At 57.6% G+C, this 14,032-nt stretch overlaps 1 protein-coding gene across 1 annotated transcript; it reads right to left on the bottom strand.

The window, feature by feature from the left end:
• Window positions 1–119: 119 nt before the first annotated feature.
• POLRMT (RNA polymerase mitochondrial) lies at window positions 120–13,741 on the bottom strand. Its single transcript, XM_014259992.2, has 21 exons — window positions 13,653–13,741; window positions 12,984–13,079; window positions 12,076–12,683; window positions 11,625–11,755; window positions 10,407–10,593; window positions 9,845–9,994; window positions 9,566–9,733; window positions 9,062–9,232; window positions 8,397–8,636; window positions 7,375–8,154; window positions 6,969–7,091; window positions 5,186–5,308; window positions 4,156–4,335; window positions 3,971–4,057; window positions 3,586–3,699; window positions 3,005–3,054; window positions 2,648–2,746; window positions 2,252–2,324; window positions 1,820–1,902; window positions 1,382–1,461; window positions 120–802 (listed from the first exon to the last, which is right to left on the bottom strand). Exons 1-21 carry the CDS (start codon window positions 13,708–13,710, stop codon window positions 753–755), a joined length of 3,651 nt encoding a protein of 1,216 aa, XP_014115467.2. The 5' UTR covers window positions 13,711–13,741; the 3' UTR covers window positions 120–752.
• Between the last annotated feature and the right edge of the window lie 291 nt (window positions 13,742–14,032).

Genomic DNA, 14,032 nt, shown 5'->3' with positions numbered 1-14,032 from the left:
ACAACAGGGCCAGGCTGGGAGGCAGCAATCCCACCTCCCCTGTGTCCCTGGCAAGGTGAGGCAAGAGCCCAGGCATCTCACAGGCTTCAGGCAAAGATCTGGAGGACACAGGTCCCATCTTGTATTTCAAAAAACATTTTATTTACAATATTATACATGTTGACCCCCAAGTTAGTGGTTTTCCCTGCCTGATCCCCAGTGAGCAGCAGCAAAACCCATGACTGAAAATGAGTCGAGTTGCAGAGGCTGCACTCTGGAGAGTGAGGACAGTGCCCAGAGCTGGAGCAGAGCGCAGAGCAGCACCTGCCCTGTGGCCAAGAGCAGGGCTGGGGCTCCTGCTGTGGCGAGGTCAGGTGCCTGCCCCTCCCTGTCTGAGCTCTGCTGGCAGAGGGACAGCAGCCCAGGACAGGCAACAGCCAGGCAAAGGACAGTGCTCAGCACACTGGGGCGAAGGCTGAGGGGAGCCACCCTGGCTCCTGCCACCGCTTTGCCCCCAGCCCAGAGCTGCAGCCCTCTGCAGGGCTTGGTGCCCTCTCCCTGAGCTGGGACAGGCAGTGACAGCAAACAGTGGAGAGCCCATGTCCCTCACTGGCTGCAACAGCAGAGTCCCAGTTTGAGTGAGGCAGGGCTCTCACTGGGCTGGAAGCTGCAACTCCTTCCCCTTGAGATGTGGGACAGAAGATCATTGCAGGCCAGTGCCCACCACGGCTGGAGGTCCAGAGCTACCCCAGGGTCCCGAGGACTGCTGGGGCTCAGCTGAAGAAATATGTGGAATCCATCACTTGCTTCAGGTTGAATTCACCTGAGGGGAGCAAAGGAGAGGTCAGAGGAGAGCAAGGTGGGGATGGACAGGGGGAGAGAAGTGGCTTCAGTGTACGAAGGATCCCTGCCCCTGGACTGTGCTGCCCATGGAGTGCTGGGCCACTCCACACAGAGGTCAGGCAGAGCCAGATGGCCTGGCAGACACAGGGCTGAAGGATTAGGAGTTAAACTAATTGCCTTAATCCCATTGCATGTATATCATCTAGATCCTGGCAATTACCATGCCGAGTCCCTCACTCCCATCTCCGAGCAAATGCTCACGGTTGGAAACAGATGGGAGTGGAACAAGAGCAGGATGGGAAGAGCTGGGTCAGCCGCAGGGAAATCCCAGGGACTCAGTGAGGATGGCAGGGACCACTAACAGGGATGCTACAGGGGAATGGGGACATGCTGGACTGCTCTGGCCCATGGCTCTGCAGTCCAGCACAGGAGGGGAAAACTGATCCTAGGAGACAGCTCTGGCTTTTTGTCTTTTGGTGGTTTTGGGGGCCACTCCATCTCATTTCCCTTGCCTCCAAAACAGTCCTGAGCTCTGCATGTTCCTGTCCCATGCTCCTACCTGTCCTGGGGACATTGGACAGCTGTTCCATCAGTCTCTTCTGCCAATGGGCTATGGGCGCTGTGCTGGAGCTGGATGAACTAGAAGGAAGCAAATAAACATGGGTTATCTGGAACCAGGCACACCCTCCTCTGCTCCTGACAACAGGAGCCAGCTCCTCCAAAACAGACCATGCACCCCAGAGTGAGAGCAGGAGCCCAGCCCCAGCAGTCCAGGGTTGGCCCTAAGGCTGCCAAACCCTCCCCCGGTTCTGCAGCCAGAGGATGCAGAGCCTCTGCAGCAGTTTTTACCCAGCTGTTGAAAGTGATTTGGGTGTCAGGCAAGAAGGAAGGACAGCTTTCCCCCAGAGCAACCCCCCAGGCAGGTGACACAACCTGTAAAAGCACCTGGACATGACCCCAGGGAGGTGGGGGGGAAAAACCAACAGGTCAGGAATACCTGCAGTACTTCTCCAGCATGAACTCAGACAGATCCTGCAGAATTTTCTCGCTGTGCAGAGCCACAAACTGCTGCCGACAGACCTGACCCAGGGAGACAACAATGAGGTGCAGCTTAGCAGGTGTTTTCCCTCCTTCCCCCAGTGACAAAAGCCCTTGGGAAGGACCCAGGGCAGGGCAGGAGCAGAAGCTCTGCCAGGACTGCGTTTAGTGCCTGTTTCCACAGATTCTCCCCAACGTGCTCCCTGCAGAGTGGGAGGAGATGGGGCACTAGGAAATCAGCTGCAACCGCCAGCAAACATCCCAGGTTCACCTCAGCTGGGTGAATCAATCAGCCTATGGAGCAAAGCCCAGGGGAGGCGAGGTCTGGCATGGGCCCAGAGCACAGATCAGCAAGATCTTGCTCACAAGGGAGCCAGGAGGACACTTTTACCTGGTTCATGACATCCACGGTGAGCGCATGAGTCCAGTAGCAATCATGGACTGAGACGAAGGTCAGGCCCTTCCTGGGAGGAGGCAAAGGTGCCATGAAGCAGTGCTGAGACCCCTCTGTGTTGGACCACCCCACACAGAACCTCTGGCTGGGACAGGAGCAGGGACCACACAAAAGGGGGACTCCTTGCGCAGCAGCTCTTCAGAGGGAGGTGGCAAATCCCAGGATCTCCCTGTCCCTGCCCTGCTGCCTCCTTTCCTTCTCTGCCAGGAACACCAAATGCCCACCCACCAGAGACTCCTCAGTCCCATGTGGTGCCTTGCCCCAGCAATGTACTCCCAAAAGAGTCCTGAGCCAGGGAAGAGCTGGTTGGGAGCCCAGCTGCTCACTCCCTACCTCAGGCAGTGCAGTGCTGTGAGCATCATGTGTGTGGAGTCCAGAGAGTGGATAAAGTTGGGGGGAAAGGCATTCTTCTGTTTCACAGTGTCAGGTTTCCTGCGGGACAAAGCGGGGCACAGAGGAGCTGGGACATTTCAGGGCCAAAGATGACAGCACTGGCACAGAGGCAGCGCCACCCCAGCCTGGGGGTGAGGGGGCTGCCAAGGCTGTGCTGCTCTATTCAGCTTTCTGCAGCTCAGGGGCAATAACAGGAGCTCTGGCACTCCTTGACAGCTTCCCTGATAGGAAGACCTTGTCCCCAGAGCACAGGCTGGGGTCAGCAGGGGTGCAGTGCAGGCCATGGTTTGTACTTACTGGCTGCTGTTGGGGTTTTTCACACTCAAGCGCTGCATGCCACAATTCAGCTGTGAAGAGAGAGGGGACCAGCTGTCACCCTGCACTGCACGGGGGGCTGGGCACTGCCCCACTCTTCTGGAGAGAGGCCTGTGCCTTCCCAGGGTGTCCCAGCACCACGGCAGCTGCCACTTGCCCAGCTCCCCTCCTGAGGGTGCTGGCAGGCATCGGAACCCTTTCGCCCTCGCAGGGTGAATTGGCCCGAGAAGGGCTGCTGGAGCTGGGCTGGGGGGCTGTGAGTCAGCACAGCAGCACGTGGGAGGTGACAGCAGCGAGACTGAGTCACACGAGCCCTGAGGAGGCTCTCAGAGCGGGGAACGGCCCGTGCCCCAGCTGCCTGAGTGGGACGGAGCCGCAGAGCTTCCTCACCAGCCCACCCACACACTCCAGGCTCTGCAGGGAGCCACGAGGCTGGAGGATGTGCCTGTACACAGGGATCCTACCTGCTCTGCAGGCTCACCCACCAGTGGCGCTATGTCTTTTCCCTGCTCCCACCACAGCACCAGGAGGTTGTGCCATGAGACCTCACACTGGACACTCACCACAGTGGACCTGGAGCGATAGTAGGGCTGGATGATGGGGAGCCCCAGTGGTGTCACCCACTCCACTGTCCGGCCTGACTGGGCGATGAGCTTGGCGCTCTCTGTCAGCCAGTTCTTCAGAAGAGAGGAGGAAGCAGCTGGAGTTAGTGTGGAGCTGGAGACCCCATCCCCTCCCAGTACAGGTCACCCTCACTCCTGCCACAGACTGTGACAGTCCAGCTCTTACTGGGGAGTCTGGCACAATCCCACACCTCTGGGCTGGGGCAGGAGGATCCTCTCTGGGCCAAGAGCCAGGAGAACCATCTCCCCACAGAACATCCCCTTGTCTATGTATGAATGGACCAGGGAAGAAGAAAGAGGAGGTAAGGGTCAACAGGCTCCTTACCTGGATATCTCGAGTCGCTGAGAACATCTCCTTGATGCTGTTGAACACCTGCTTCACCAGATACTGAGATGCTTCCCACAAGTACTCCTGCCACAGACCAGAGGCAGAGCCATGGGTCATGCAAAGGGACAGCCAAAGACAGAAAGTGACAGGATCCAGGGAGGGGGGACACACAGGAATTCTACCTCAGGGAACTCGTTGATCTCTTTGAGGCGTTTCTCTATCTGCAGGCGGCCGCCATAGCGAGTGACCCCGTACACCACCGTCATCACCGTCTGCTTCACCACCTTGCGGCTGATGAAGCCCTGCAGCACCTGGGCAATCTTCATCCCCTGCTCAGCATCCTTCTTCCGAAACTCCTCCACCTGAGGAGAGTGCCTCTGGGTCACTGCTGGCATGAGCCCCCTCCATGGCTGGTGGTCTGTGGGACCCTCCCAGCTGTGCACTGCCCGGCTCAAGCTCCCATCAGAATCCCTGCAGCCCATTTTCACCCCCCTGGATAACAGAAGGCACCTGCTGAAGAGATCCAGCATGGATAACTGTGCCTGCAGAGCCTTCCCTGCTGCCTCAGCACTGTCCCTTGGCAACCAGGTGGTGCTAGCTGGGACAAGGACACAGCCTGGCTGTGGCTTAGAACTTGGGTTCTTCTGCCTCTGCCCCCCAGTGACAACTGAGCAAACCCTGCACCCCCATGAACTCTTCCTGCTCTCTGGTGTGGTGCTGCCTGGAGAAAACCTGCTGAGACCCAGACAGGAGATGCAGGGTCCAATGTCAGCTGAATGAGCCTCTTAGCACTCTCCCAGTGGCATTCACATCATGTCTTGCCGAAGAAACCAAAGGCTTTGTAGCAGGACCACGGCTGAATCTCTCTCCACTCCCTCCAACTCATCTCAAGGAAGAAAAATCTCATAACCCATAGGCCAGGCAGCTTTGACCAAGGGATGAGGAACACACTCTGCTCTCTTCCACCTCTCCAGCCTAGTTCTCCCAGGCTTCATTCAGGACAAGTCAGAACAGCAGAAATCCCAGGAGATTTCTCCCAGCCACCTCTGTGAGGACAGATCTCCAGTCAGATCTCACTTGGGGACAAGAGTCCCTGCCTCCGCCCAGCTCTCTGCACACTCATCCCCACCTTTCTCCTTGGGAGTCACCCTGTGCACACCAAGAGGAGGAGGCAGGTCCAGAAGGACCCTGTGTGTCTCCACTGTGCCTCACCTGCTGGGCCACTGCACTGTAGACATCCTGAGGGAGCCCACAGGGCACCAGGTTGACGGAGGCAGCGCCGCTGAGATCCCGGCCAAGCGCTGCATAGTGCTGCAGCCCATTGCAGGAGCCATCCTGCAGGAAGAGCACGAGGGAAACATGGAGTTAAATGTGTGGACAGAGCCCTGCTCATCCATCCCCTCCCCATGCACAGGGTTCATGTGGTCATCATTTCCCACCCACACTTCAGGGCAGTGACCATCTCCCAGCAGTGACCATTTGCCTTCTGGCCAGGTTTCCTGCTTGGGTCCATCCCTAACTACTGTGACCTGTGAGGTTTAAAATCAGAAACCTCAAATCACCACCTCTGTGGGTTTCCAAAGACATCAGAGCTCTGTGGAAACACTGAAAACCAGAAAACTGGGAAAACACTGAATACATCTAGGATGCTAAAAGCAGCCCCAAGAGCAAGCAGTCAAAACAACCTCAGCAGTTGTGGGATCAGAGGCAGGAAAAGGCAAAGATCCCTCAGGAAGCCCCAGCTGGCTCTGCAGCTCCAGCCAGCTGCACTGCCAGCAGATGAAAACATGCCTCTGACAGAAACCAGCTCCCACCCAGATTTCCAAAGCTGCATCAGAGGCACAGTGAGCGTCTGCCACAGCAGCTGCCTTTGCAGCCCTCCTGGAACCAAAAGCAGCTTGGGTGAGACAGACAGGACCCGAATGATGGTGCATGAAGATCTTGGTTCTCCCCAGACTGCACTGGCAGCAATGTTTCTCACAGATGTCCTGCTGTTCCTGGCCCCCTGTGCTCAGGCTCTCCCCGGTCCAGGGAGCCACAGATACCCCAGGACTGTCAGGTTCCTTAAGCGGGGCCTCCTTCCTCCTGCACTCTCTCCTCACTCCCTGCAGTGTGGAAAGGCAGCACCAGGACATGATGGCTCTGTTAATTAAGACTGATGACTCAGGCTGAACGAGACTCTGGTACCCTTCAGAAGAAGTCCTTGCTGATATTTCATTAGCTGCACCTTCCACACACCCCCAGCTGCTCTCTTGATCTTTTGTTGTCATCAAAATATCAGTCCTGACTGTCTCACACATATTCCAGACCCTCAAGACTGGCAGAATAACTGCTGCCCTCCCCTATCCTCCTATCAGTCACGGCCACTTGATCTCCTCAGAAGAGAAAGGAGCAGCCAACCCTCACCCACAGCCACTATCAGCCTCATCCCTGTGCAACCATGGAGCAGGTGCCTTCAGGGAGCTGAGCAGCACCTGAGAAGGGACAGGCCACATGGTGACAGGGCACTGAAAGTGGGGGACAATCACCTCTGTCCCCGTGCCCTTCCTCAGAGTTCCAGACCTCCCATATTGGCTCCTGCAGAGCTGCTTGGCTTCAGCCTTGCAGCAAGAGTACAGCAAAGGCCCCCAAAGCACAGCTCCAAGCACTCCAGACAGCCAGGTGCTGCCCTGCTGGGCTGAATTCCAGTCCTGATCCTGTGGCTGCAGAAGGTGGGACTGGCCTGGCTCTCACCCTGAGGCAGCTGCCAGTGATCTCCCAGCTGGGCTCTGCTCGAGCCAAGGGAAGTGAGGCAGCCCTCGGCTGTACCAGCTCATGGATGGCTGCAGGCAGCAGCAAATCACCAGAGCTCTCATGCCAAGATGCCCAACACTGCATTCCCGTTCCTAAGAAAGCCCAGCCATGTGGAGCAGGGATTGCAGTGCTGGAGACCTGGATGCTGCTTTCCTGCCCCGCTGAGCCTCACACGGGCCGTGAGGATCTGCCAGGCTCCTACCTGGTGAACTGGGAAGTGAGAGATGTAGGCTGCTGGATCTGGGGACCTCGAGGCTTTGGCGATTTCCATACAGCATGCCAAGGCTTGCCAGGGCTCATCGGTGTTCATCCACCACTTCCTGCCCTGGGAATGAGAAAGCACAGGCTGGTGGGAGCAGGCACTGCTCCTCTGCCCCTCAAATCACAGCCCCTGAGCACTCAGGATATGCTGGGCACAGCACCTCCTCCCTCCATGCCTCCACTTCCCTAGTTTTTCACCATGTTTTCAGACAAGAAGGGGATATTTAGGAATCTCTGCATTTCTTTTTCCCTTTTTACACTCTCAAAAGTGTAGCTTTCAAAACTTTTTTGTTTCAAAGTCGATTCTGATTTCCGTTTTATTTCACTTCCCAGAAGCTCCCACGTACCGTCAGCGGGTGGTCAGCCGAGTCCAGGATGTCCTCCATGATTTCATTGGCATAGTCCAGCCGCTCCTGCAAGGCGTTCTTCTTCTTCAGCCCCGTCAGGTTGATGAGGTGAATCTTCAGCCAGTCAAGTCCCCTGGGCCCCAGCGGCCTCCCCTCTGCAAACAGCAGGATGGCCCGGGTGACATCGTTCCCCAGGTGGTTGAAATAGGGTGGGCACGGGTAAGTCCTGCCACGGAAGTCCATGTTGTGAGGGAACCAGAACACCTTGTCCCTGACGTAGTTGGCGATGGAGAGCTTGTAGAGCGCGTCCATGCGCAGGCTGTGCATCTCTGCAGTCTTCTTCTTGCACAGGAACAGCTCGTGCTTGAGGGACTTGCTCCAGGTGGAGGAATGGCCGGGAGCAGTGGGAGGCTTGGGAGCCTCAGAGAGGGGTGGTGGGATGTCCAGCTTCTCATCCCCTTTGTCATTGAAGATGGAGATGATAATATCCAGCACTGGCTGGTTGATTTTCCAGGCACAGTTGCCCAGCTGGTTCAGGGCATCCAGCACGGGGTGAAGGTTCACAGGGGGACACTGCTCCAGAAGCAGCTGGTGGTGGGTGGTCTCATCCATGAAGCGCATCAGCTTGGTGTCGTTGAGGACAAAGGCACCGAAATTGTGGGAGGTCCAGGGCACCGGGGGGCACAGCATGGGCATGGCAGAGGAGTTGAAGGTCAGCATGGTCTCTGCAGCATTTGACACAAGCTGGGAGAAGACAGGATGGGGCTTTATCAGCCCAACCTGGAGAGGAGGATCAGCAGATCATCAGCAGAGGATTAGGGCTGGAGTGTGGAAGAGCATGTGGTCAGTCAGCCATTCCGTAAGGATCATGTCAAGTAAGGAGAGCACCCACATAGAATCAAGGGCTCCTCAAAGCCTCCCTGAGCAGGAATGGCAGCAAGGACAGGAAAGGCCCTTGCAAGGATCTGATTTTGAGGAAGGGGTATCCTGCACAGCCCCAGAGCCCCCAGGGTGAGGCTCACCTGCCAGTTACTGTAGAAGGAGTAGACATGGTAGAGGACAGGGATAGGCTTGGACTCCAGCCGACGATTGAGGATGTTCTTGGGCACCTTGACAGCCTTCACCAGGAGCTCCAGCATGTACATGCCCAGGCGCATGAGGAGCACACACGGCCAGCTGCAGTTCTTCAAGCTCAGGGAAGGCCCAAAGCCTGCTTCTGCCACCAGCTTCTCCCAGTACTCCCGTGGCAAGTACTGTTTAGGCTGGGAGGTGGAAAGTGAAAATGAAGTCAGCTGGAGAGGCTTTGCTGGATGGGATCTATCTACCTGGGATGTAGTTCTGAGAAGGACTGTCCTATCTTTGTGTCCCCACGAGGTCCTCCCTGATAGGGGTGTTTGGGGAAGCAGGGCTGAGGAGGCTGGGGTGAGCCCAACAGTGAGAACAGGAACAGGGGCACTGCAAAGTCCTTCCTTTTGCCACATCCCAGTGCTGACACCCTGTCCCCACAGCCCCTCCTGCCCAGACTGCAGACCTACCTGCCCCTATGAGCACTCAGCTCTGAGAACAACCTGCTCACCTGGTCCTTGAGGTGCCCAGAGCAGTGGCCTTGGCCCCTTTCTCCCCTCTTTCCTTTCCTGCCCTGCAAAGCCCAGAGCTTTCCTGCATGGGACAGACACCTGGCTCCTACCTGGCTGTCCTTTGCCAGCAGCTGGATGTAGTTCTCATAAATCTCTTGCACCTTCTCCAGCTGGCGGCTGCGCAGCTTCCTCTGGATGATGTACCTGTCATAGACTTTGGAGCCCAGCTCCCTGGCCAGGACTGCCAGGGACTCACCTTGTGGAGACAGATCATTGAGGACCTGGGAAAGGGGAAGGCAAAGAAGGTCTTAGGAAGGAGGAACAGAGAGACACAGCAGAGAGACAGAGCAGGAGTTAAAGCTGCTGTGCAGGGAGCACAGGAAGATGCTGATTTCCATGATACTGAACAGATGGTGAAGAAGGAAAAACAACCAGGACAGAGCATGGATTTCTCTGGCTGCTCTGTAGAAGGAGCAGACAGCCTGCACCTAAGAACCTGATAAAACTCTCAGGAAATTCCAATTCTGATGGCTGAAGTGGGACATTAGTGCTCTGTGCCAGCCCCATGGCTGATAGTCCAGCCCCACTCCTGTGAGGGCAGGGCAGGCTCCTACCTGCATCATGATGTCCACATACTCCTCATCTGGCAGCAGACACAGGTAGGGGTAGAGGATGTTGTACTTTGACAGCCTCCTGGGCCTGGCCATGCTGCGCTTGGAATTCTGCAGGGCCTGGAGGATGGCGCCGTGCCACTGGGAGCGGAGGGTGCCCAGCAGCTTACGCTGCATGGAGAAGGAAGGAAGGGAGTTGGTTAGCATGAGCTGCCCCCTCTTCAGCTCATGGACCCTCAGCTGCCACCCACAGGCCCTGAGGGCTTTCCCCAGATCCTTTACCGCTTTGATAGCCTGTGGGGTCAGGGGCTTGGCTGCCTCCACTGACTCGATGGTTATGGTGTTCTTCAGCTCCATCTCCAGCTGCTGCTGGAAGCGCTCCTGCAACTCCTTCCTGGAGAAATCCAGCTTGGGGTATGACACCATTGTCTCCTGCAATGGGAGAGAGGCAGTCAATGCCAAAAGCAGGAGGAAGAGAAGCCGTGCTCATTCTCCCAGCTTCCCTGCAAGAGGCTTGTGGTACAATTCTGGGCTGAAAGCACCTTGCTGGGACCTCTGGGTCCAGAGGTCTGTGGTAGGCAAACCCCAGAGGCTGCTCTGCTCCTGTGTTATGGCCAAGCACCTCCCCAAGCACCTCCCGCTTCATCTCCAGCCCCCTGCAAGCCCTCTGCTTTGCTGTTCCCCTGTGAGGCTGTAGGTAATGTCATTAATTTGATGATTTGTGTGGGCTATTGAGCAGAGATCAGATTAAAAGCTTGTTCCTTTTTAGCCCTCCCCTGGGCTGTACCTAAGAACACCTGTGACCACCACCAGCGTCAACACCTCCCTGAGCGCTGTGGCTTACTCTGGAATAGAAGTCTTGGAGCAGAGAAGACTTTGAGATCTCGGGGCTGGGTGGAGGAGGCAGCTGGTAGTTGGGCTGGACAGTCCTGATGGCCCACAGCACCATCTCCTTCTCATCTTCCTCAAACAGGCACTTTTGGAAGAGCTCATCCACATGGAAGCCACTGCTGTTCAGCTGCTGCAGGTATCTGAGGAGGGGCAGACAAGACAGGCTTGATCTTCCCCAAGAGCCCAAGCATGTTGTATAGAAGCTGCCAGGGCAAGAGCTGTCTCAGCACAGCCCGTCCCACAAGGTCACCCGCCTCAGGTTACAGAGATCAGGTGTCCATCCCTCAGCCTGCACTGCTGCAGAGCTCCCCGGGCAGGCAGGCTGAGCTCCAGCCACTGCAGGAGCAGCACTCCAGCTGCCCACAGGCAGCCCCACAGCCTGTGCTGCACTGCCACAGCTCCCACACCGTCCAGCACAGTCACTGCCACCCCCCTCAGAATCAGCGGACTGGAGACATTCCCTTGAAGGCATCTAGAACCTGTCAGCAGCCAAAGGACAGAGAGGCCAGTGATACATCCCTGAGGTTCAGCACTAATGCATCAGAAGCTTTCTCCATCCTCTGGAGAGGAGCTGGCTGTGCCTCCAGCCCCGGGCGCTGCCCCTAGGCCCACGCTGTGGGATCTTCCAGGGCTCTTTTAGCTGCTTATTTTAGCACTGACACTTTCCTGTCCATTATGCTCCATGAAATCTACTCGAATCTCCTGACCAAGCTCCTCTGGAGAGCCCTGCAGGAACCAGGTGTGTGACTGAGCCCGCCAAAAAGAGCAAACTCCACACAAGTGCCATAAAAACAAATGGAGAAGCCAAGCCCCAGCAGGCAGCAATGGAGGGGCCAGACAGAGCAAGATGCCTGGGATGGGTGTGGAACCAAGGAGTTCCTGACTGAAGAAGGCCTCTCCCAGCCCAGCTCTGGGGAGAACAGTGCCTATTCTCACCTTCCACATCTCCTCTCTGTGCACAATCTCAGACAAACTCCCCAGCAGCTGGGATGGCAGGGAGGATGCTCTGCCCACCCCAAAATCTGACCACGAGAAGTGGGTCAGAGCATCCAGATGGGAACACAGAAGAGACAGCTCTTCCTGACCCCAACCCACTGCATCTCCCATTCTCCAAGCACAGGATGTGGAGCTGCTGCCCCCAAGGCTCAGCAGCACCTGAGGCAGGTGTTACCTCAAGATGACTTTGGGAGGAGATTGGTTCCGACCCATGCACACCAGGGCCACCGCGTAGGAGTCCAAGTTGGGCCGGAGGCCGGTGGACTCCAGCACAGAAAACAATCGGTCGATGCGATTCAAGCAGCCCTGCAGGTGAGAAGGGAAGGAGGCTGTGGACACTGAGAAGGGAAGGAGGCTGTGGACACTGACACCAGTGGCCCTAAAGTCACAGCTCCATGCCCCTCTACTCCTGTTCCGATTTAGCCATATCCACCCTACCCTTTCCCCACTCCCTTCTCCCTCTCAAAGCCACCTCACACGGACCTGTGGCCTCATGCTACCTCAGTCCCCCTTGCCAGAAGCACTGCTTCAACACTTGCTGAAGTGACAACCACAGGTAAAACCAGCTGGAGGCTCTTCCTCACGAGCCAGCCCCTCTCCCACCTGGAGCACCCATGGCTCGGTACCTTCTTGGCCCAGATGCGCATCACGATGTTGTAGGCACCTATGTCCAGCACCTTCTTCTTCACTGGAGAGCTGTGGCACAGCAGGAGGTACCGCTCGGCCTCCTCTGACTGCTGCAGGAACTGGAAGCACTCTAGGTTGGACTGAATGGTCTGCTGCAGGACCTGCTGGTTACTCTTGTCCTTTGGCATGCTCTGAGGCCTCTTCAGCTCTGCAGCTTCCTTTGCTTCCACCACCCTGGGCTTGCTGTGGGGGCTGCCAGAGCTCTGGTTCCAGGCAGAGGCTGCATTCATCTTTGGAATCTTTGGGCTCTTCAGGGATTTTGCTTTGGTCTTGGCCTGGTCCTCCAGAGCCAGCTGGGAGGCAGCAATAGGCAATTCCTGCTTCATCTTCAGCTGCTGGATGTACATCTCCTTCTGCAACTTTTTGGCCCAGGCGCTGGACCGGGCCAGGCCATCACCCCGTGCCCTGGGAATCGGCTGGTTCTCCCTGGGGCCAGGGGCCACACCCTCCTGGTACTTGTCATTGTCCACTGCAGCCAGTTCCACCTTGTTGACTGTCACCTCCGGGACGTTACTGCCTTGGAGTTGCTTCGCTCGAGCTTTGAGCACTAGTGGGAAACAGAGAGAAGTGATGAGAGACAAGGCACAGCAGAAGGCTCTGTCCTGTCCTCACCCTGGAAGTATCAGAATCATGTTCAAAAAAAAAAGGGTTCACACAAGAACTTCATCCTTCCTTGGCCAGCCCTGCTCCCAGATAGAGATATCAACCACTGTCCCTCTGAGATCTACCTGCAAGCTGGGGCCCACCCCAGCATCCCAGAAACCCAGCAGTCTCACTGCCAGGTTAAAACCAACAACTCAGGCTGGTCTGACTGCTGTCTGCTCACTGCAGCTCTCCCAACACTGACCTTCCAGCAGCTCTGTCCTCTCACAGGTGCCATTTCTGTTCTCCTTCTCCTTGGTGCTGGCAGAGGAGTAGCTCCTGAAGATTCTCCATGGAATCCCTGCCATGGAAGAAGGCAAAGACAGGGGGGGTCAGAGGAAGCTTCACTCCCTGTCCCCCACTCTGCCCCATGGCCCCAGCTGGACACAGCATGGACAGAGTGACTGAGGATGTTTCTCAGCTCAGCTGCTCCAGCAGCAGCATAGGAGGGCAGGAGGGACAGGGACACCCCTCACCCCCTGGAACCAGAGGCTCAGAAGGAACATGACCCCAAGGACACCACAAACCCCAGAGCTGTGAACGGGGTGTCAGCACCCCAAGACCCCCAGAGCCGTCAGGTGCTATCCCACAGCTGGGACAGGTCCCAGCGCTCCCGTATCAGTCCTTTGGAGAGTAACAAATCCCAGCACTTCCACAGGCCCGAGTCTATCCCTGGGGCGCTCACGACGCTAAAAGACCCTTCCATCTTCCAGGTGTATCCCAGAGAACGCTCAGGATCGTGGGACGTCCCGGCCCAGCTCCGTCCGCACACTCGGGCCGTGCCCCCGTCTCCTCGTGTCCCCGCCGGTCCCTCCATGCCCCTCTAGTGCCTCCGCGTCCCGCCGTGTCCGCCCCGGTCCCCGTTCCCGCTCACCGGGCCCCTTCAGCCCTCCCGGGCCCCTCAGCACCGCCCGGAGCCTCAGCAGCGACATCCCCGGGCCGCGCGCGCCGCGCGCCACCGCGCACGCGCCACCCCGCCGCTCCAGCGCGGGGCACGCCGGGAGCGCGAGTTCCGCCGAGCCGGACTACAGCTCCCATAGTGCAGCGCGGCGAACACAACCCGCGCCCCCTGGCGGCCGTAGCGGCCCCGACGGGGTGGGTCGGTACGAGCGCGGATCCCGGGACACGGCGGAGGCTCCGGGAGGTGGCGGAGCCCGGGAACGCGGTGGAGCCCGGCTGACCCGCGCCTCTCCGGCCCGAGTTCGGCGCCTCTCGGGTCGGGCCGCAGATGGACACCACCGTCCCCAGGTCCTG

This window comes from Pseudopodoces humilis, chromosome 28 (genome assembly GCF_049639895.1).
Source record: "Pseudopodoces humilis isolate 2021_Gansu_Grassland_sample_001 chromosome 28, ASM4963989v1, whole genome shotgun sequence".
Lineage (NCBI taxonomy): Eukaryota > Metazoa > Chordata > Aves > Passeriformes > Paridae > Pseudopodoces > Pseudopodoces humilis.
This window is presented reverse-complemented; position numbering and strand designations above follow the sequence as displayed.